The sequence below is a fragment of the Stylophora pistillata genome, chromosome 11, assembly GCF_964205215.1.
Source record: "Stylophora pistillata chromosome 11, jaStyPist1.2, whole genome shotgun sequence".
Taxonomy (NCBI): Eukaryota; Metazoa; Cnidaria; class Anthozoa; order Scleractinia; family Pocilloporidae; genus Stylophora; species Stylophora pistillata.
Genome location: NC_142529.1, coordinates 5,036,389 through 5,059,013, shown reverse-complemented (window position 1 = coordinate 5,059,013; position 22,625 = coordinate 5,036,389). Strand labels below are relative to the sequence as shown.

Sequence of the window (22,625 nt, the reverse complement as noted above, 5' to 3'; positions counted from 1 at the left end):
TAAAGAAGCTCTTGATTGTTAAAACAAACTTTTCTTGCCAGCTCCCTAAGAAACATATAGAAAACAGTATAGAGAATATACTTTCTGATGTTAAGGTGTAAAATGTTAAATGGTAAATTAATGTTTCATTTCGGTGCATATAATACTTAACATATACTGAAATTCATATTGAAATGCATCAATCAAATGTCTCAAACCAACAAGGAAAAATTGGTTGAGTGCCGGACTGTTGTGCAGGAGGTCGTGAGTTCAAATCCGGCCGGACCAACACTCAGGGTCTTCAATTAACTGAGAAGAAAGTGCTGCCTTTGTAATAACATCTGCAAATGGTTAGACTTTCTAGTCTTCTCGGATAGGGATGATAAATGGAGGTCCCGTCTACTGCAGGGTTGGGGTAAGAGACGTTAATTTCCCACACACGAGATTACTGTGTGATGGATGTCCTCCCGGGATGAGATGGGTGGGTAAAAAAAAAAGGGGTTAGGTGTCAATTGGAACAAAAGTTCTGTTCCTTTCTCCTGCCATTCCTGTGGTGAATGAATTAAACTTAAAACTAAAAATTAAAATATATACAAAGTTCAAAACTCACCTCGCTGTTGTTTGACCACTCCAAACACCTCTGTTCTCATACACACCCCACCTTGGTGAGTTTGTGGCAGGAATCGAAGATACCTTGTTAATACTTCATAAATAACATGTTTAACACTTGTGGCTCTGTCATTATTTCCCCTGAGGACCTATGAGAAAAAAATATAATCATCAGGTACTTTTTTGAAAATTGGGAAAAGGGCATGGGTACTGATATCCAAATTAACCCCTGCCACACCCTTCTCGTACAACACAGTGAATCATTTGGACATCATTAGTGAGAAAATGAGGAGCCCCTTGAGGACTCGAGGAAGGCTACCCTGTGTGGGAGGGAGGGAAAATAAACAATTTGAAGGAAGTGACAACTAAGTGTCATTTAACCGCCGGCCAGGTGCATCATAAAGGCCAGGGGCTAATTAAGTTATTCTCTAGGAAAACTTGGAACCCTAACACACAATACATAATCATTATTTTAATGACTACCATTTTCAGGCTGGCACTTCAATATCATCAAACTTGTAAAATATTGTACATCTGACTGTATAGTCTATGCTATTGTATTGTACACAATTTCTTTGCACTGCTAACTTTCACAGTTTATGTTCCATACCATTACTTGTCCACCCTCTTTATAGTCTGTCCAAGTTGTCCCATCTGTAGATAGTTGTAGGGTGTAGTTTGTTACCCACTGATCTGCTTGAGAATTCCCTTGAGTGGACACAGCACAGATGATATGAAGTGTCCGTAGATTAATCTGTAGATATGGGTTAGTGTCACTTGTTCCTGCACACCATGATGATCCTGCTATGTAGTTTAGTCGACCATTCTTGGCCGGTGTGTTGGCACTTTGTTCAGAAGAAGCAGTTACTTTATTATTCCGGATTTCTCCATCTTCCATTCCAAGGCCCGAATCAACACAGTCTCCTTGGGAAATAATGCATTAGTCATGCACAAACTCGACGAGCACACAAGCATTTACATACATGTATGTAGGTGGACGTTAAGTGGTACCTTCTTCTTTGGAAAGAATAAGCCTCGTCTCTATTTGTTTTATTACGATTTAACGTTGTTAGCTTCGCTGGTCGGATTTCGATCGAATTTCGTCCTTAAAACCATGTTTTATTAGTTACATACAATAATATGATCGCAGCTTACCTTTTCGCCTGAAATCGTTCGGGAGCTTTGAACTAAGGCAATTTTAATCCTCCTTTTTAACTCGTAGGTGTAACTGATTTTTTTTGTAACATTTTCAAAATCATGGTCAAGATCGAAGTTTACCGCCATTTTCTTAAAGTGAGTTATGAAAAGACAGAAGGTTAATCTTTAACATTGCAACTTCCGGTAAGTTTTAGTTTTCGTAACGCAACACTAACGCGCGTGACATTTGAAATATTTTATGGGATCTCGTTCTCAGGATCACAAATTCGAGTGTCACCTCTCTGGTTCCTAGTCGAACCTTTACTCATCTCCTCGTATTACTCATTACTCTCTTGTAATGCTCAACATACGCGGTCCCGTCGTAAGACGAGGATATGAATCGTTTCTTCTATTTACACTTCGTATGAACACGGAGCGCTATAGTGACCCTCTTCCCCCCCCCCCCACCCCAATTCGTTATCAGGAAAGAATTTACCGGGAGGTGACTGAGACATAGTACAAGCCAGTTTTATTTTCGTCACTAAATTATTTTCGCATTTCTTAAAGTGCCCCTGAGATCAAAATTTTCGTACATCTTTTTTTCCATTTGCGTGTTCAGTGTGTCTTCATCATCATCATCATCATCATCATCATCATCATCATCATGTTTATTTGTTCAAGCAGGTTGAATTTATTGGCAACTGTATAAGCTGATGTGGACCTGCTTTTTTCCCACCCAACCCACCCCAGGGGAGGACATCCAGCACACAGTAATCTCGTGCGTGGGAAATTAACGTCTCTTACCCCTTACCCTTACGGGACCTCCGGCTTTACGTCCTATCCGAGAAGACGAAACAATGTGAGTGAAGTGTCTTGCTTAAGGACTCAACGTTAAGCCCCAGCCAGGACTTGAACCCGGGCCGTTTAACCCAGAGTCCATCGCACTGACCACTGGACTACTCACTTCTTCACCTACTTCGCCAAATTTCAGTTTAGACCGAGCACCAGCAATATCTTTTTTCGGGCCGTTAAATTCATTGTCTCCTTCGAAGCCGCTCGGGCCGGAGTCACGCAACGCTCCCCGTCCCCACGGCTGCGAAGGAGACTATTAAATTCACGATTTCGCGTCCGCCATTATTTGATCATGTTCCGGAAGTTGACACAGGACTCCGAAGAAGTGACGTCAAAGGCTCAACGGGAAAAATCTCACATGGCAAAATGTCAAGCAAACATAACAGAGTGCTTTGCTCTATTCTTACAAAAACTAAACAAAAATGACTGGGCATCGATGCGTAATTCAAAGCTGAAGTAATCGTGCAGACATGCTGCAGGTATTTCTCAGCATCGGAGCCTTGCAAATAGATCAGAGCGGGAAAAACGGATGCGATTTGTGCGACCACGCCGAGAAAACTTCAATCCTACAGAAATATTTGAGATCTACTCCGAACGCTTCTCGGAGGACTGTTTCGAGAGATCTGTGTAATTTGAAGGATTTAGGTGAAGAATTCTGTCGGGTTCAGTGCCTACCATTCAAGACGAGAAGGGACAAGAAAAACCGTCCTCAGTGCGATCTCGACGCCGGAAAGCGAAGTCTACGAACCTCCACGGATTTTGTCACCTTTATATATGAGCTGATCAATATCCACCTTTAACAACTCTCTGGCAGAATATCTTACACAAAGGAAAGTACTCGGTGAACATTGTAAATAAGAATGATAAAATAGCCGAATTGAGGATTGAGATTTCTGACCTCAAAGAGCTCACTTTTATACAAAAGAGATGAAAAATATAATTGTGTGCTCTGATTCTAAAAAAAAAGCTGGCTTTAATATCAGCGAAAGCAGAACAAACAGCTTAAGAAACAGAGCACAAAAACACTTTAAAACGTAGGCTTGCAGCCAAAAACCGAAAAAATGAAATTTCTTTAAAAACCTGTCAAACTATCAACCATCTGACAGCCAAGTCAGCGTGCTATCAAAGGGTCTCAATTCATCACAACGCCCGTGACAGAGAATTTAAAATCAGGCCAACTTTTGCGAGATTTATTCGCAAGACGAATGCGCCTCCGTTACACCTTTCACGGACAAAACAAAGAACCACTTCTGTTTCATATCAAACTGAATGCCACCGGTTCAGTCTTCTATCGCCCTTCAGAGCTACTTGGAAAATTGTCATAACGCTACATGCAGAACGCATCTAAGCCACAAAATACTTTGTAACGCAATACACCACTTCCATAAATGGCTGCCGGATTAATGTTTTTTTGTTTAAATTTAAATTAGCCTTTCTGGCCTCGTTCTCCAGTACAAAATTCAAAAGAAACATTTTCTCAAGCGAGGCCAGAAAGGCTAATTTAAATTTAAACAAAAGAATATTAATCTGGCAGCCATTTATGAAAGTGGTCAATGAGGTCACGGCTCAAAAAGAGTTGAAACAAACTCTGCTTTAAACCTCACCGAAGCAACACAACAATAGTCATCATGAGTAAGGCAGAAAAAACAACAGAGGCCAAAGTGCAACTCAACAACTGAGCTCACTTCAAACCTCTCAAAGCACCGATAGTAAAAAACACGTAGGAAAGGGTTATGAGATCATTGACTAAATGCATCGGGGAAAACACATTGATGGCTTAGAAATGGCTTTCACAAACTCCCAATATCCGCCTTCGGATACACATTAGCCATTGCCGAAAACTATTTTTACTAATCACCCGATAATTTCTTACAAAAAAGGAAAATCCCTTACGACAAGCAAAATACAGTTCGAAGGCAATAAACCGATGCGACCACAAAAGCCACATGGGGAGTCCGTGCCGTTCTTTGTTTATCTTTATTCGCATGGCAAAAATTCATCGTTTGTCGGCGCAAAACTATCCACAGAAGCTTCAGATGATTTCTGGGACAATTCATCGCTGAATAAGTCGACATTTCCCAACTGACAACGAAACAGTTTTCAAAAAAGTAATATGTGTGATTCTCTGTGCAGCGAATAAAGAGAGTTGTGACAAAGCAAAGGATAAGTTTTTTTAGCCTTTGACGTCATGATGACGTTTTTGCGGGCTCGGCTGGAACATGTTTTCAGCAATGGCGGACGATTTTTGGACGATTTTGAAGCGGAAAAATTGGTCATCGAAGGTTTGTTTTGAGTTTTTAATGGCAAAAAGGGTCTTAACTTGACCCAATTCAACATTGTGTAAACAATTTAGGCCAAAATAAAATGGTCAATTTTCGTCTCAGGGGCAGTTTAAAAACTGGGTCGGTTGAGCGATGGGAAACGAAACATTTTCTATAGGAAAAAAGATCTACCGACAGGAGAGGAAAAAGCTGCATCGAACAATAGTCGTTCAGCTATCCAGGAACGAGCGGAAAAGTGTACCATACTGATGGCACTGCTCAAAGGAAATCACAGTATTCTACAGTTACGTATATGAGCACGATCCTTCGCAGTGAAGCACTATTTGAGCAATAGCGAAAATCAGACCTGAAAAAAAATATATTTTTTTATTTTTTTTTTATTTTTTTTGGGCCTGTACGGGATTCGAACCACTGACCTCTGCGATACTAGTGCAGCGCTCTACCAATTGAGCTAACAAGCCAACTGGGAGCAGGCCATCAAATTAATTCGATATAAACCCGTAGATGATAAATCAAACTAATTCTACAGTTAGGCTTGTAGGGATAATTAGTGTGTGAGAATCTTGTGGAAGAATCGTTACTCTTCTCTTTCTTAACAAGAGGAAAAGTGTCGAGCGGAAAGTTTAGTTGACACAAACAACTGATGAAGATGATAACAGTTTTCTGTAGAAGTGAAGCAGAACTTAACAAGGAGAACAAAAAAATACATGGAATTCAACCAAGTTTAAAAGAACAATTATGAAAAAGGCATGTGAGTAACTTACATGAAATTCAGACCTTACCTAAAGCCAAAGGAATTCGCAGCAACGAGGCAAAGAAAGCTAGTTGGAGATATGGATGCATCTTAACCATGACCTGTTTGAGTCAAGTCGAACCACCAAAAACCTTTTTTGTGAGATGCAGCTTGAAAATTGAGCGCACTTTTTGCGTTTCTTTTGTGATACGGCACAGCACCAAGTGAGGAAATCACTTCCCTACTCCTAGATGCCGATGTGAAAACCACATTGGTGGCTTCTAAGGAAATAAAAATAAAGATACCGAAGTGATCTTTATACTCTGCACACAATAAACCTGTCTTTATCAATTTATGTTTATCTCACCTGTGCGCCATCTTTTAATGAGCTTATTCATATTTTTTACGCCTGAAGATTAGCTTTGATTGGACAAGATCTTTTCTCGTATCTTTAGATGCTGTTCGCTTGCATTGCAGAATCCAAAGTTTATACCCTGTAATTATAGGTCTACCGAAAAAAAGGAAAAAACAGTTCGCTACCCGTGTTGTGTCCACAATTTTAAGGAGGTGATTCCCAATCAGGCATCCTGTTTTACGCAGTGTTAAGAATGAGGAGGAGGTCTGGTCAAAGAGCAAGACAGAAAGTTTGCTGGTCTGAAACTGAAGGCGTACATGACAAACACTTGTGACAAGAAAATGATTTATCTTTCAAAGTTACCAAACCCAAGGCCACGAATTTGATTACGCTTTTATTATTAAACTAGCCTTTTCGCAACTAACCTTCACGCCATCACTTTTGCTTACGTCATTCATAAAGTCAATCCACACAGATACATAATTGAAAACAACAAACAAACAAAACTAGATATTGTAACCGTTTTAAAACACCGCAGACGTTTGCCGGATCATGATTTTGATCGCCGTCCTTGCAATGGACTCTTCTAACAAACATGCGAAGAGAAAGAGTACACAGACTGCCAGTACGTTAGAATGATCGCGAAGAAATAAAGTCAAGTTTTAAAATTGACATCGCAACAGAAGAAGTTTCGATCCTGACTGGATTTTAAGTTTCTTTTATGTCACATGGCAAAGTCAACTAGATTAAAGAGGATTATGATATATAAAAAAAATCAAAGTGTTTTTTTGTGGGTTAGGGTCATTTTGGTTAGATCATCATGTTATCTTGCATCGTGTATTTTCACGAAGAGGCCACAAGTTTTCTCGAAAAGTTACAGAATTCGTTTAGTGTTTGGTTTATGTATAAGGTAAGGAATATTTGTTACTCGTTATTGAAGCCATATCTCTTAAATTTTAAGCAAATGAACTAAGCATTTTTAAAAAAAAATTACGAACAACGATCAAAAGTCTTACTGGAAAACTAATGCAAGTGGCTCAAAATGTTACTGATATTGTATGAGGTTTCAACAAAGGCTTAATGTTTGTGCATTTGTAATAGCGCGACATCAAAGTTACCCCGACTTGTGTCCTTCTAAAGCTTAGCTTGTGGTGAATGTGATCTATGTGCAAGGGTTGCCTGTCTTTACTTATATAAAGACGGACTATGAACATGTTTCTCTAGGAATAAATTGGAGTTAAAGTTGCAACGGTGTCATATTAAGAAGGGGGCATTGGGACTTTCACTTTTGGCTATTTTGTAAGACCTGCTCTTCGGTTTTGTGCCAAAAACTTCGGTTTTTCGGTTTTGGTCTTCATTGCAATTTGTGGATTTTCCGTTTTTTAGCATTTGGGTTGCGATTTGGTATCCGATAAGGTTTTTGGTGTTTCCTATTTGGGTTCCGGTTTCTCTTCGATCTGAGGGGCAATTTATGATGCGCCTCTGCTGATCTCGAATAGCTGCGAAACCCTCTGTATGTCACACTTCTCACCATTGTATCTGATCGATTAGATTTTTGATGACTGGGATGCAAAAATTTATCGGTTTTGACGGTTTTGCAGGTTTTGCATGCGGTTTTCGGTTTTGATCGATTTTTTACGGTTTAGCGGTTTTGGATAAGTTTTTTTTTCAACTGTTTAGCGGTTTCTTATAGACCCCATTAAAAAGCTTATTGCCCAGAAAAGCGGAATGTAATCCCTGTTCTGTTTCTTTATAGGTATATTTTGACAACTTGCCATCTTTATGAGGATAAATGAACTTATCAACTGCATCTTGGAATCACCTTTTTCTTGATTTCTTTTATGCACCAGTAGAAAGTTCTGATAACTGCAATTTCAAATCAAATTAATTAGCAAGATAGTCATACATTTAATAAAATCCCATTATTTCGATCAGTCTCCATGCAGCGAAGCATGTTACCTTTTAATTATTGTACCATTGTACCGGTGTCGCCAGGTCATTAGGGTGAATCCTGTTCGGGCCTGAACGAAGTTATTTTTATTTTGACAACTACTGGCAGTATTTGAGCTGTGCATAAATCAAAATATTATTAGCAATAATGGAAAACAATATGAGAATGATCTGTTAAGCTCCAATAACAATACGCATAATCCACCATTAAGTACCGATTGCCTTGCTAGGTAAAGTGATGCCGGCGGTAATCTCTGTATTCTATTGAGCCATTGTCGAGTCATAGCGGTAAGCAAAACACATCATTTCTTTTACAGGTTTTCTTTGTCTCCGGCCATTAAGAAAACAAACATTTCATTTCTAAAGAAAAGGCCAATTGAAAGGAGAGACGTCACACATCTGTCACGTGGGTGGGGCACTGTAAATTTCAAGTTCCCCTTTGAGGAATGAAACCTCAAACCCTCTGTGTGTTCTTGGGAGGGCGAAATTTGAGTAACGACAAAGCTACATGTAGCATTAATCCAAAACACTTATACATACTCGACCTACTTTGCTGTCGTTTTAAAATACATATTTAAAATTAGACATTGTCTACAAAGCTCGTTTTGTTGTCACTCACTTCGATTTCTTTCGCAGAGAAAAGCAAATGTGCTGATGCCACGATTTCGCCTGTTTCTAATAAAGTATACATGGGTACATCGTCATGGTGACTGCTTCTTTGCAAGCGAAGTGTTGAAAAGACTGATTACAAAATTGGGCGGAAGGTGTTCAAGAACTTGTAACAACGAATACAATTACGTAATAACTTTTGTTGTTGTCGCAACAAAAACTCTCCTTGTCAAATAATCTTGTCCGCAAGGAATAGTCATTGTATAGTGTTAAAGTTCAGTAGCAGAGTGCTTTAAAAAACCGTTCCGAAGGATTTTAAGATTAGTTTATGTTTAGAGCCGTTCCGAAGGATCTCGGTATTAGATTAGTGTTTTGCAGTGTTTCGTCCGACCACGAAGCATATTTTATCCTTTGAAAACATAACTGTAGCTGCAATCTCTAAACAAATCTCCCCCAGATCACAATTGAGAAAAAGAAGGAACTAAAAAAATGGACAATGAACCATTATTTTCTTTACTTAATCTTTATTGTTATCGTTTTATCACGACAAGAAGTCTATCAGATGGAATCCAAAAACAAATTGTCGCGAAATATCGAACCTTCGTAAGAAATGTTTTAACTCCCAATTGTATTATAATCCCCAGAATTCCCCCTTCTTGGTCCTGCCGTGTAAGCTCAGCATCTGGGTAAAGAAAATGGAAAAATGGTCCACAAAGTGTCCAACACAATAACATATCAAATTAAAAAGAGAATCGACCATTTACTAAAGATGCCATTGAAATTGAAATATAAAAAAATTAAAATTGAAAGCTGAGTGTATCGAAGTCTTCTAAATTAAACATAAATCGAATCTGGAGAGGCGACCTTCCGACTCAATGCAGTCTATCACTGCGATCAAGTTATGCCCTCGACTTTCAGGAGAATTCTAGCAGCAGAATTCTAGACAGGTAATGTTGCGGAAATTACTTATAAAAAAAAACTGGGCTCTGACTTAATACAAAACCAAATTCTCAGCAATAGGCGGTAAAAGAAAGGTATGGTGTTCTTTGGGAGAATCAACTTTCAGATGTAAAGGGTGAACGAGTTTATAATTTGAGTCCCAGATATCTCAAAACCACAAGTAAGTCTCGAACAATTTTACCCTCGATTTTCAGTGAGATGTCAAAATATTCACAGCTTACCTTTTTTAATCAGGTTGTTGGTGTTGGAGGAGGTTTAGTAGTTGGACCTATAAAATGAAACAAACTTTTATTGACCTATATATGGAAATGAGATGTCGAAAGTAGAAGGCGAAACAAATTACATGTTTCTTCAGTCGACGAGCAAGCTGCGATCTTATTCGAAAATCAAAATCAAAATCCCATCTTCTCTCCAACGAGAAACGCAAAATGGAAACAAGAAGGGGCAGATCGGAGCGAAGTTTAAGATCATAAAACCTCCAGGGACACTCTCAAAAGTCGCCCTTATGGGTCCTTATGAAATAAATTTTGCGAAAGTTATTCACCGCATTCACTTTCACAGTTTTTCCTTCCACTTCATCGACTTTTTAAACCGAGAAAAAGAATGTCCCAAACAGTTTTTCGAAGATTGTAGAAAGCATTTGTCTACAGGACTAACTAACGTATACCAACCACAATCACCCCACCGGGTGTTCTCGATTATCTTACTCTCCCTCTCCTCCCCTATTCTTACATAACGGAGTATTTCTTGTCTCCTCCTGAATTTCGTCACCAAAGCACTCCAAAGGTAGTCCGTCGCAGCTCGGCTTGAAAATTTCGATTTCTTCGATCACCTGTAGGCGGCGCCTGTACGCACTGCCACAAGATGCTGACCAAGAACTCCAGGGGTTGTAACTGCATTCCACCGTGTAGCACAATTCACCTTGTAAAGCAAGCAATCCACCATGATAAGAACATTTGTACAGAATTATCAGTGATTGATATGTCACACAACGTCAGTCAATAATATCACGCAATATTTGTCAAAGTCGCGTCACGCAATATAAGAAACCCATAGTCACGGCCCTCATAAAACGACCTCTTATTCACTGCCATTTGCAGTCCGTTTAATCTTCGCCATCGTTGGCACTTTTTTCGTTCTTGTTGTCCTAGTTGAATGACCTTCCTACTACTTACAGTCTGGGAGTTTGTTGTTCTCAGTTTCTGGCAGCTGAGTGCATTTGGTAGGAACGACATCGCAAGACTCTGCTTGAACAGTTGTTTGTGTTTCCACAATATGTCGTGTTCTGTTCACTAAGCCGCATTCTCCAGACCACTGGCCCCAACTTCCCCACGTGCATGTTACTGACTGGCACGTGCACATGGTCTTTCTAGTTTCAGTCTCAGGTCCGCTCGGACACGATTCAGGCAGACCATCGCAGTTTTTCTGTTGCACTACAATCTACGAGTGAAGGGGAAAAAATGCTTCGTTTGCGTGCATGCATAATTGGCAAGCCCTGAAGTTACGATAGCTATAAAGTGGCCACTTCCTTTTTGTGTCTTCGTGGACTAGGACTTCATTTCCAACAACAAACAGAAAACAAAAGGTTTATTGGATAGCCCTAAGATTAAAACAGAATTTCTCATTTGTGAAATTGAATTTCACAAATGAGAAATTGTGAAAGAGATGCCAGCAGTCTCAGACGGTCGTGATAAGACTAGCTTGCCCCCTCTTTTAGCCGACAGAAACACAAGAGTAGTAAAATCTTGCTCGCTCAGGGAGCTAACCGTTCATAAAGTAAAATTAGCAACAGTTCGGTTGCGGGGTACCAGCCAGAACCACATTATCGAGGGAATAAAAAATCACACCACTGAATCAGATCCGAAGAGAACGGACCACATTTTCAGTACCTTCGAACTGTTTATGTCGGGTTACATCAAAGGAATACAAGAGGTGAGGTTATCTTCCAAACCTGTTCGGTAGTAATGGATCTCTTTCGTGTTGCTAATCCACACGTTGCAGACCAAGCCTCCCACTCGCCACGTTTACAGTTGACAGTACTACAATTACATTTAATTTCTCGTGCTTCGTTTTCTGGCGGTTGTGGACAGGTTTGTGGAAGACCGCTGCAATCAGGCTTGAACACCTCTATCGCCGTCTCTACAGAGGTTGAGAAAGGACGTCATGTCTTGAGTTACTGAGTACACAGTTTTTATTTCTATCATTTACAATCTTCTTTCTGCTCAATAATGTCATTTTTTGGTTTCCTCTTAAACCTGAAGAATTCGCGGCGACTATCTCGGAGAACTATGGCTTTAAGACATTTTACTGTCCTAAAGCTGGTTCCTACATCATCAAAGAGACCCAAAATATGGTGAACTGTCATCCATTTTGAAGCCATTAAACAGATGCGTCTTCCAATATAGCCTCTCAAGAATTGCTGTAACGAAGTAAAATCTATTTTTTATAGATTACCTTCAATAGATCTTGTTCTTGTTCCTTCACCGCAAGTAGTGGACCATGAAGACCACAGAGCCCATTCACAGTTTACTGTTTTACATTTACAGTTTGTTGTTTGTTGCTCTGTTTGTGGAGGCTGTGGGCAGGACTGAGGCAGACCTTCACACTTTAACTTTTGTACGGTGGTCTAAATAGACAAAAAGGAGATCACATCTTTTTCCAGCGAGCTCAACATGCTTTGGTCACTTTGTTGCCTGAGGACTGTTTTTGAAATAGTTAAACTATTGAATATTTAGGTACAAAAAAAAAAACAGAATACTACAAATCAGTAGAAGAAGGAAAGGTTCTTCACAAGAAGGCAGTATCGAATCGATGATAACCTTTCTACCTTTTCATATCCCCCACAATACAAGACTTGCAATGCCTTAAACTTCATTGCCTAACGATCCCGAAAAACATCTTGCTCTCTAGCTGCCTCGAGACAAAGAGATCACAATCATTAGACTCCAAAACTAGAAGCCCCATTCCCGCCTCCTTCAATAACCGGGTTATAGAACCATGCATCGGCTTCCTAAGTTCCCTCGGATATAAACACACTAAAACCCCATGCCACTTTATACAAACTATGTGGCGTAAAAGAGGAATTTAAATTTACTACTTGGGGCCAATAGCTACACTTTCAGATTCGTTTGCAGACCATCGGTCATGGGTAAAACGTCGGGAGGGAAGACTTTGCTCCACGCTCATGATAGAGGACATAAAATAGCTTAAGAGATTTACAATGAAGATGGGAAAACCAAATAAGTAAAGGAGTAAATTGAAACCTTGATAGTCTCTATAGTCCTTGTCCTTGAGGCTAAGCCGCATGTTGCTGACCAAGTACTCCACTGCTTCCATTCACATTTCACTGATGGGCAATTACATTTTAGCTCACGAGCTTCAGACTCTGGTGGCTCAGGACAAGTCTGAGGAAGACCGCTACAATCAGGCCTAAACACTTCTACTGCAGTTTCTAGATTTTGAGACAAAAAAGAAAAAAAATGACGTCAAATAATACAACAAACTGCCAAGAGTGTCAGGATAAACTGTAAAATGCAAATGCAGCGGGTGTTAAATTTCGATTGATTCCATCAAGAGAGAATTAATAATACCGCTAATTTGCAATACTTTATATCGCTTTCATGACTCTCAAAAACGAGACTATTGCTAATGAGAGGAGAGGCCCAAACAAAATTAATCCAACAATCTCTATAACGAAGTAAATATATTCTATGGATTACCTTCAATATTTCTTGTCCTTGTTCCAACTCCACATGTCGTGGACCATGAAGACCACAAAGCCCATTCACAGTTGACTGTTTTACATTTACAGTTTGTTGTTTGTTGTTCTGTTTGTGGAGGCTGGGGACAAGACTGAGGCAGACCTTCACACTTCAACTTTTGTACTGTGGTCTAGGAAAGTAGACATAAACTCGTTGTTTACTTTCGGAGACCTGACCGAATCTCGTAAATCTTAAACTATATTACAAAAACCTAGGTGGTTCGTTAAGCAGTCTAGTCCCATGCGGAAAATTTTATCCATCTCAGAGCCAGCCTTATTCAATATCCACAATAATTACACTTGCGAAGTATCTCACGCTAATCTATGGACTGATCCAGTAACCTTATTCCCGTGGCCCCAACTTTGAAAAATCCCCTTACTTTGTAGATCTCCTCAATCGGTCATTTCCGGTCAATTTCATATACTGCTTACGTTGAAAAGACAAGTACAAAAAAGAAAAAGATAACAAATTATCGAGTAAGACTTGAAAAGCGTTTGATCAAGAAAATATTAGGTCATCGTCCTCGCTCTTCCGTGCGCCAATTCAATGCCTGCTATGCAGAGAACACTTTTAGTTTTATCTAAACCTTTATAGTTTTAATTGATCTTGACCGAGTGGCTGCTCCACATGTAGCAGACCACTGACTCCATAGATTCCACTCGCAGTTCACTGTAGGGCAGGTGCATTTCACTTCACGTGAAACGGTCTGAGGTTTCTCAGTGCACTTCTGTGGGAGATCATCACAGCTGGGCTTGTTGACTGTGATTACAGTCTCTGAAAGTGAAGTGTAAACCGAGATTAAAAGGTCATAATGTTAAAGGATTTACAGGGGAGTGATTTATCAGGAAAAAATTATAATCCCAGACCCTGGACATTTGCAAGTGACTTGTTAGAGGACCTTTTATCATTTGCATTTCTAGCCAGTCGGAAACGAGAAATACATTAACAGACGGTAGGAGAAGTGAGATTAGGAAATAACGAGCTCCAGCCCTGTAAGAATTAGACTAGGATCAGTAGATGACTGTATCAGGTCAACCTCGTTCCCAGGGCCTTTTCCCTTAGTTGGGGGTGGAGTTGGGGGAGGGAAAAGGGAAAAGGCCCTGGGAACGAGGTTGTATATCAGGTATGTCAGTTTAGGGTCTTGCAACCAAATCAAGTTATAACAAAAGGATATAACCTGGGTTATACGCTTCTGGCTATAACCAATCAAGCCGATAACCCTTTCACAAAGGCGTGCAAAAACAAACACAAAAAAAAAAAATGATAAAGCACTTCGAGTTGCTTTTCTCAAGTGGACTTTGTTGAGTTGTTGAGAGGCTCCAAATTGTTTTCATCTGTACAAGTAAAACTTCATAGGGTTAAAAACAAGCACAGGTACTACTAAATTAGTATGTGTAATCAAATGGTTTTTTCGTGAAATTAGGAAATAATTTCACGCGTGTTTTGTTACTCCTTCTGATAATTTTCCTCGCCTAAAGGCTCGGGAAATTATCAGAATTTTGACAAAACGAGCGTGAAATTATTTCCTAATTTCACGAGAAAACCATTTGATTACCCTTTAATATCGTGGGTGACAAATTATCCAGGTTCGTAATCGGTTCCGTCTTGTTTACAGACGGAGGCGTAAAATTGCTCGTGTACTTTATCCAACTGCTCGGGAAGAATCATCTCCAGGTTTTTCTCAAGGCTATTTTCGTCACACCACTTCTCAAAAACTCGCAGCCAGGTAATTGTGCTCTTTCGCGTATTTAAATTTTGGGCCGCTTTATTTAATTTCGTAACTTCTTCAAGGGTCACCGTCTTAAATCTCGACGCCATCTTGGCTCTGATCGAGATACAAGAGATGTTACCATGGCAAATTTGTAATTTCACATGTGAAATTAAAAGTTAACGCTGAAATTTGGCGCCAAAATTAAGGAGTAATTTGTCACCTATGATATTAGCGTTTGTAATCTTTCTTCTGATTCAAAGGCTTCAGTACCTTTGATATTACGTGTGCGCGCTCCAAATTTTTTTAATTCTGGTACAAGTAAAAATTCATTTCGTTAAAAACAAGCACAGGTACTAGGAAATTAGCGTTCGTAATCTTTCTTCTGATTCAAAGATTCAGTACCGTTGATATCACGTGTGCGCGTTCCGTTACCACAGCTTGTAGACCAGGAGGACCACTCATCCCAATCACAAGTGACGGTGCGACATGCGCAATCCTTTGTCCTGTGCTCACTCTCTGGGGGCTGGGGACAAGACTGTGGCAAACCATCACACCTCTCTTTTTGCACTGTTATCTGCGATGTTCTGGTATATTTAAATAATGAGATGTTCAGTAAATAGACAACTGATTGCTGTAACATACAGCTTTGATCACATTTAAAATAGAAAATTTTCCACCCTAAATTTTCTTTGGCAGTAAAGACGGAAAAATAAAGCAATTTATTCTCTCTAACATGTCCCTCTTGTCCGTAAACTGACACGGTAGCTTAGAAAAAGGAGGGTTGTCTAGATAAAACATGTCGAAGATGGAATTTCCTGGTGTATGTGTTAGTGACCTTAAGGCCAAAGAAAGACACTTGCAACACTTTTGAGTGAAAGTGTACTCCGGCAAGATATGGTTGGTAAATGTCGAACAACTTCACCCTTACGAGGGCACTCACCACGTACCTTCCCCCCGACGAAGGCTGAACGCTCGAAATGTAAGGCTTTTCAAACCTCGCCGCAGCGCTCTATCTTCCTTTAAAAACTAATGGTTGATAACCAGCGAAGAATATCACTTCCCCAGAAGTTTAATAAGAGAGTAACAACCGATAATAAATACGGTATACTCACTGAATTGTTCTTGTACGCTTAGCAACACCACAACTGGCCGACCAGTCACTCCACTTGCTCCAGTCACACTGTACTGTCTGACACGTACACATGGTCTTTCTCGTTTCTTTTTCACGCAGTTCGTTGCAAGCCTGTGGAAGACCAGAGCAGTTATTCCGAGAGACTATAATTTCAGCGGTCTGGATGGACCGTGTTCTCTCAGCCAACCCACAAGTCGCTGACCAATCAGTCCATGGTTTCCAAGTACATTTGACCGACTTGCAAGGACCTGAGAGCATAGAAACGGATGACTCACGGAATAACGATAATATTTCTAAGATGACAAAAATCCTTGTGCACCGGGGGACAAACGACGGAAAATAACACATGCTCCCACTTATAAAAGGTTCAAAATCTTATCTACACTGGCCTATGAATGCAAAACCATCATTTTAACGGGTGAAAATTCAACCATGGAAGATTAAAATAAGGATACACTTGAAACACTGTACTATGGCAGATGGATTAGTTTTTATAAGGAATAGTGCAAGCCATTAGGATTTTAGAGTGGCAATTTTTACGTTCATCTCAGTTTGAAAGCAGGAGATAACTCTGTTCTTTGGAAGAGCGGAAGTGAGAGGACTTTAACCGAGGCTAAGGTGAACAGTAATGTCTCATTCGCTTATAACAAAACAGCGAGCGATAAAAGAAATTATTACACGACTCGGGCAGTCAGAGGGCCAATAACTAAAATCAACCAATCAAAATGCTCTATTGTCGGTCCAATATTCTCTAAGTATTGGATCGGGCACTGTCCCGAATGGTCCCGAATGATACCGCACCTGTGTCCCTTTAAATTTCAGTCGTATAATAAGTCTCTTCTTAACCAAGCTTGCACGGGACCGTACTGGAAGAATATCGGCCCTCGGTCTTTTTTGTAAGTACTGTCAAGACCTCGGGCCGATATTCTCCCAGTACGGCCCTCGCGCTTGGTTAATAAGACATATGTAATGAGACGTAAGGATATTTCAGAGATAATCAATTACCCTCTTCTAAACGCAGAAAAGTGAAGCCTTTCATATCAACCTTGCTATTCGATCTAATGTAAATAAACCTCATTTTGCCAAACATCTCTTTGAAAGGTAGAGTTTTTGAAACCGAGAAAATTTCCCTTTCGGGTTTACCTCTTCCCTCATCCTCGAGGTAAATCTGCATGTTTTTCCTTCGTGTGAAAATGTTTCTTTGCTCACATGAAAATGCATCCATTTGATGTGAATTGTTGTGCACCAATTCTCGTTTTGATAAAAAAGCTTTGGCGATATAAATATGGGTTATTTTAGTCTTTTTCGGTTGCAAGTTTTCGTAATATTCAGTGATCACACTCACATTTAGTTATTCTCTTTTCACGTTCGGCTCTTGGACATGATTTCTGCAGTCCTTCACAGGATGTCTTGTTTATCACGTGCTGCGTTACTATGGGTATCCTCGTTCTGATACTGACACCGCAAGTGGCAGACCACTCGGTCCAAGGATTCCACGAACACGTGACGTACCTACACTGACCTAACAACACCAAAAGGTCGCAATGAAGACGCAGCTATTGATGTTATTCAAAGGAATGTTAGATACATGAACTTTCTTAAGTTAATTGAGAAGGGGAGGAAAAAAATAACTTCGTCAGAAATTGAGGTCTATAGCGTAACAGTCAAAGCATCCTGAAAGACAAGGTGAGTGCCGAAAAAAAAAACAGACTAACAGTAGCTAACCAGAAGACAGTCGGAGAGGAAGTCGCACCAAAAATGAAAGAACGAGACCGGCGGGCAGGAAGAAAAAGATAAGTAAAAAATGGGAAAAACGCACAAAGCCAGATGAACTGTCAAAAAGAGAGGTAAAGAGACAGGCAAACAGATGGAAACATCTAGACACAAACAGACAGAAAGACAGACAGAAAGACACACAGGTAGACAGACAGACAAAGAGACAAACAGACAGACAAAGAGACGAAGAGACAGACAGAGAGACAGACGGACAAACACAGACAGGAAGACACTCAGGTAGACAGGTAGACAAAGAGACTGACAGACAGACAGACAAAGATACAGACAGACAGACACAGACAGGAAGACACTCAGGTAGACAGGTAGACAAAGAGACAGACAGACAAAGAGACAGACAGACATACAGACACAGACAGAAAGACACTCAGGTAGACAGGTAGACAAAGAGACAGACAGATAGACAAAGAGACAGACAGACGGACAGACAGACAGACAAAGAGACAGACAGACAGACACAGACAGGAAGACACTCAGGTAGACAGGTAGACGAAGAGACAGACAGATGAAGAGATAGACAGACAAAGAGACAGACAGACAAAGAGACAGACAAAGAGACGGGCAGACAACGAGACGGACAGACAGACACAGACAGGAAGACACTCAGGTAGACAGGTAGACAAGGAGACAGACAGATAAATAGACAGGAAGACAAGCAGTTAGACTGGTAGACAAGGAGACAAGCAGACAGAAAGACTGACAGACAGCACGACAAACAGGCCGACAAGAAGACCGAGAGAGACAGACAGACAAACAGACAAAAGTAATCCTAGACACCGTTACACTTACAATCCATGTCCTTAGTTTCTACTTTCTCCTTTTCACAGGTTGTTGTTAGACCAGAGCATCCTCCCTGCTGCTCTATAACGTGTTCGTTTACTTTGGTCAATGTTTTCCTTCTTTTCATTCCCTTACCACACGAGATAGACCATTCAGACCAAGCGCTGTAGTCACAAGTCACATATTTACACTTGAAGGCTAAAGAGAAACACGAAGAAAATTTTTGTTTGTTGTGAATTTGATAATCGTCATTTATTGCTGGTGCCATAGCTCATACCAAAAGTATTAGATGCTATCAAATACGATTGAACTTCTGTAAGAAGAGACCCTCGTTACTCGTGGAATTGGCAGGTTTTGGGGCTCGTTTTCGGAAATTCGGGAGTTCGTTACTTTATGAGAAAAAATAAAAGGAAATTTTTGTGAGCATTTGATAAACGTCTGAGAGGAAGATCCTTCGTTCCAATTTTATATCGCACCCACATGGGTTAGCACTTCTTTTCTAAATTGTTTTATCAGTGGATAGCACAAGGCTTTTGGGTTTCTTGGCACTGATTTCACATAGACAAGGAGTCTGCTTTAACGTTACACAACTCTGGAGTACTTCTCTTTTAACGCTACTTCCACAATAACCAATTCTCTACCACACAATTTCAGACTCACCGCGCCATAAGAAAAACCATATCAAACCTTACCTTGACAAGACGACTGTGCCAAGGTATGAAGTAAGTTAGGCAACTCCGCCATATTGCGAACATAAAACACATGAGAATTCTTAGGCTCTGATGCCATAAACTCCAGTTCGCTCTTAATCAGATTGTTTCCAACTCCCACTGAGAATATGTTCACTCTCAGGTCTACGAGATCCTTGACTGGAGTTCTGAGAGATTTAATACCACCAGTGCTAGCTCCATCTGTGATCACCAGTAACATCTAAGGTAAATAATCATTGAAGAAACAATCAAAGGCAGTGTTATTACGTAAAAGGCACATAGAGCGATATCTTTGTAAATAGCCACGGGACGGAATGGGTAAATCTTCAAAGGAATAAAGTAGTTTCCCACTAAGATTTTGTAAATCTAGGACCAAAGCTATCACAACATAACAGTACAAAGACTGAAAATTTAAAGAAAAAACACACAAGCGACTAAGAGGTGATTGGTACAAGTTATTTTTGTATCTGTTCAGTTGAAAGAGGAAGCAAAGGTTCTAGTCCGTTCAAATATCGCTTTACGTTCAAAACTCAATTGAAAACTGTAGCATTTATTGCACATTTACCTTTGTTACTCCTGGTCTTGCTCCATTTGAACTCTTAAACAGGTCTGCCTTAGCTAGGGTTAGTGCTTTACCAGTATAGGTCCAACCACCTTCAAGGTCAAGAAAACTTTGTTACAGAGCTTTTATGTTATTACTTATACTAATTCTGATTGCTCTGATTGTAATAGACCAAGTCGCTTTATGGCTAAAACGTTAACAACCAAATATTAAGTGTTGACATATCTCTATAGCAACAAAGATCTTATGCATGTATATAATTTCTGACAAAGTCAAGTCAGCTATTGGAGAATATATGGTGTAAAGATGAACAGTACGACTGGCACTGAAGAGAATTACCGCAATCAAAACCGACATTGTTGGGGAAAAAGCACTTCAAAGAAAGCGTTAAAAAGTTCCTATCTGACATTTCCCTGACATATTTCTGCTGAGTATATGAATGGTGTCTAAGCGCCTTGATTACATCTCACCTTCCTGACGGATTTTTCCTGCAGCTGCCATAAAAGATGCTTTCGTTTCATGCTGATTCAGTTTGATCTCAACGTTCGCACGGGTAGAAAATTTTATAACTCCCATTTGAATCCCGTTCGGACCGAAATTAGAGAAACCATTTGCCAAAGCAGCTATGAAATCTTTTTCTCGAATGAAATCACCGGGTGATATACTACCAGACTCATCCATGAGAACTCCCAGTTCGACTTTACAGCCTGAAGTTTAGAGGCATAGACGTAAGTATACAAGTAGCATATACGGTTTGGTCTAAGGAAGAGGCTGTCATAACGACCAAAAAAAGTAGTAACAATAGATAGTAAAGGGTATGCTTGTCCGCTGACTTTCTTATAAGCAGAGAAGTAGTCCTTGACCGAATAAAACAGCAGAGGTTTTACTTACAGATGGAGAAAAATGATTGACAAACAGGTGACAGGCAAGTATAAAAACACTTGTTGTGAGACAGACAGACAGAAAGTGTCAAATCTGAATGGAGAGAGATTTGAAAACCACTGCGGCATTTGATTAAAAAAAAAAAATGAAGAGCAAATATCTCATTAAGGGTATTTGTTCTTTTAAGCCTTCATAAAGCACCCAATATGATGAAATAAAAGTAGCTATAGACTCAAACCCATGAGGTGTTTGCTTTTAGACATTTCATCTACCTTGTAATACACTGTACAAATAGAGAGGTAAAAGTGACACTCACATGACATGAACGTGGACTCTGTCTGAGGGGCTGGGCACGATGTCTGTAAGCCATTACAGTTTGGTCTGTTGACTACGTGTTGCGTTACTTTACTGGTACGCTGTCGTGTAATACGACCGCAACTACCAGACCAGCTTCCCCATGAATTCCAAGAGCACGTCACGTATTTACATGGACCTGATATGTGACGAAATGTAATATTTTCGTTAATTACGGCGGTGTTCTGAGAGAGGCAACCTCAATTGCTTTCCGAATAAGTAGCTTAAACCGAAGGACCTGCAAACGTTGGACGGCAGACAAAAAGACAGCATAAAATTCAGCAGCATACCAATTCAGCTATTTTGTGAATCTTGTTTCGGAAAGGGTTTCCTTGATGCAACACTTACATATGCTATCCTTAGTTTCCACTTTCTGCCTATTGCAAGTTGTTGGAAGACCAGAGCACCCTCCCTGTTGTTCAGTGATATGCTTGGTCACTTTTGTCAGCGTTCTCTTCCTGGTCATTCCTTTGCCACACGTGGTGGACCACGTGCTCCACACGCTGTAGTCGCATTTCACGTACTCACACTTGTATTCTGAAAATGAGAAACCGTGCTTGTTAAGGCTACTCTCAGTGATAACAGCTTATAGAACAACACACCCACAAATATCTATCAGACCTAATAGCTTTACGTTTAATTCAGATGCATAAGCACAGAAAGCTGTGCAGTATTTTGTAAGAAACCCATAAAAATCGGTACCTAAGGTATCTTAACAGCGCAGGTAACTGCACACAAAGTGGCCTCCGAGTTATCTTCTCGGATTTCTGGTTAAAATTTCCGACAATTCATCCCACGTAAAATAAGTGCTCCCCATCTCCTTTTCTCTTTTCCCCCGGGCCAGTGCTATCCCTCCCCTTACAGCCTCCCTCCCCAGGCCAGTGCTTTCCTCTAGTTCCCCCCTTCCCTAGGTTAGTGCTACCCAAGCTTCTACCTTAACTCTCAAATTTTTCACGTATTCCTTACATCGTATGGAAACTTAGTGCATATGATTGCTTTCTATACTTACTTTTGCAGGCTGATTCACCAAGTGCCGTCAACAGAGTGTGTAGTTCTTGCATATCAGCCACATAAAATACATGCTCGTTGACCGGACCAGTGGCCATCAGCTCTAGTTCCTGTTTATTAATGTTCTGTCCAATTCCAATGGCGAATATATTAACGTAACTTTCTTTGAGATTTTGGAGAGGAACTTTAAGCGATCCAGCTCCACTTGTGCTGGCACCATCGGTCAATACGATTAATATCTGTAGAGAGGACAAAAATATATCTCTTTCGATGAGACATGTAAGTCAAGAGTCGTTATTTTCTCAGAATATTAAGGACTTTCCGAGAGCCCGATTCGAATAGCCAGAGACCTTTTCGTGGCCGTTTATCTTCCACTCAGAAAGCCAAACTTCCTCAAACACACGTTTCGATAACAAAGGAATGTGTTCCCTTAATTCATACTTAACGGATCACACTAAGGTAGAT

The 22,625-nt window shown here is 40.2% G+C and overlaps 2 protein-coding genes and 1 long non-coding RNA gene across 5 annotated transcripts in view; 1 reads left to right on the top strand and 2 right to left on the bottom strand.

The window, feature by feature from the left end:
• LOC111324012 (protein sidekick-1) overlaps positions 1–1,887 on the bottom strand; it is a 33,208-nt gene extending 31,321 nt beyond the window's left edge. Inside the window, exons 1-3 of one of the 2 annotated variants that reach the window (XM_088737348.1) lie at positions 1,744–1,887; positions 1,199–1,512; positions 590–737 (exon numbers count right to left, since the gene is read on the bottom strand). In XM_088737348.1, the coding sequence (XP_088593474.1) occupies positions 590–737; positions 1,199–1,486 (436 nt within the window). In that variant the 5' untranslated portion in view covers positions 1,487–1,512; positions 1,744–1,887. The remainder of the gene's footprint in view (positions 1–589; positions 738–1,198; positions 1,513–1,743) is intronic. The other variant, XM_088737347.1, reaches the window with a different exon arrangement.
• Positions 1,888–6,703: 4,816 nt separating this feature from the next.
• Positions 6,704–8,880, top strand: LOC111323995 (uncharacterized). Its single transcript, XR_002694224.2, has 3 exons — positions 6,704–6,857; positions 8,128–8,185; positions 8,534–8,880. It is a non-coding gene; the product is annotated as an uncharacterized LOC111323995 (long non-coding RNA).
• Positions 8,881–9,008: 128 nt separating this feature from the next.
• Positions 9,009–22,625, bottom strand: part of LOC111323994 (uncharacterized) — a 29,997-nt gene continuing 16,380 nt past the window's right edge. For both annotated transcript variants that reach the window (XM_088737344.1, XM_022927457.2), the window contains exons 16-34: positions 22,162–22,399; positions 21,501–21,689; positions 21,115–21,291; positions 20,387–20,623; positions 19,920–20,008; positions 19,337–19,574; positions 18,654–18,842; positions 17,416–17,592; positions 16,051–16,318; positions 15,341–15,522; positions 13,814–14,001; positions 13,186–13,357; positions 12,730–12,917; positions 11,921–12,092; positions 11,418–11,605; positions 10,642–10,906; positions 10,199–10,387; positions 9,688–9,734; positions 9,009–9,188 (exon numbers count right to left, since the gene is read on the bottom strand). In XM_088737344.1, coding sequence (XP_088593470.1) covers positions 9,697–9,734; positions 10,199–10,387; positions 10,642–10,906; positions 11,418–11,605; positions 11,921–12,092; positions 12,730–12,917; positions 13,186–13,357; positions 13,814–14,001; positions 15,341–15,522; positions 16,051–16,318; positions 17,416–17,592; positions 18,654–18,842; positions 19,337–19,574; positions 19,920–20,008; positions 20,387–20,623; positions 21,115–21,291; positions 21,501–21,689; positions 22,162–22,399 — 3,384 coding nt within the window. In that variant the 3' untranslated portion in view covers positions 9,009–9,188; positions 9,688–9,696. The remainder of the gene's footprint in view (positions 9,189–9,687; positions 9,735–10,198; positions 10,388–10,641; positions 10,907–11,417; positions 11,606–11,920; positions 12,093–12,729; positions 12,918–13,185; positions 13,358–13,813; positions 14,002–15,340; positions 15,523–16,050; positions 16,319–17,415; positions 17,593–18,653; positions 18,843–19,336; positions 19,575–19,919; positions 20,009–20,386; positions 20,624–21,114; positions 21,292–21,500; positions 21,690–22,161; positions 22,400–22,625) is intronic.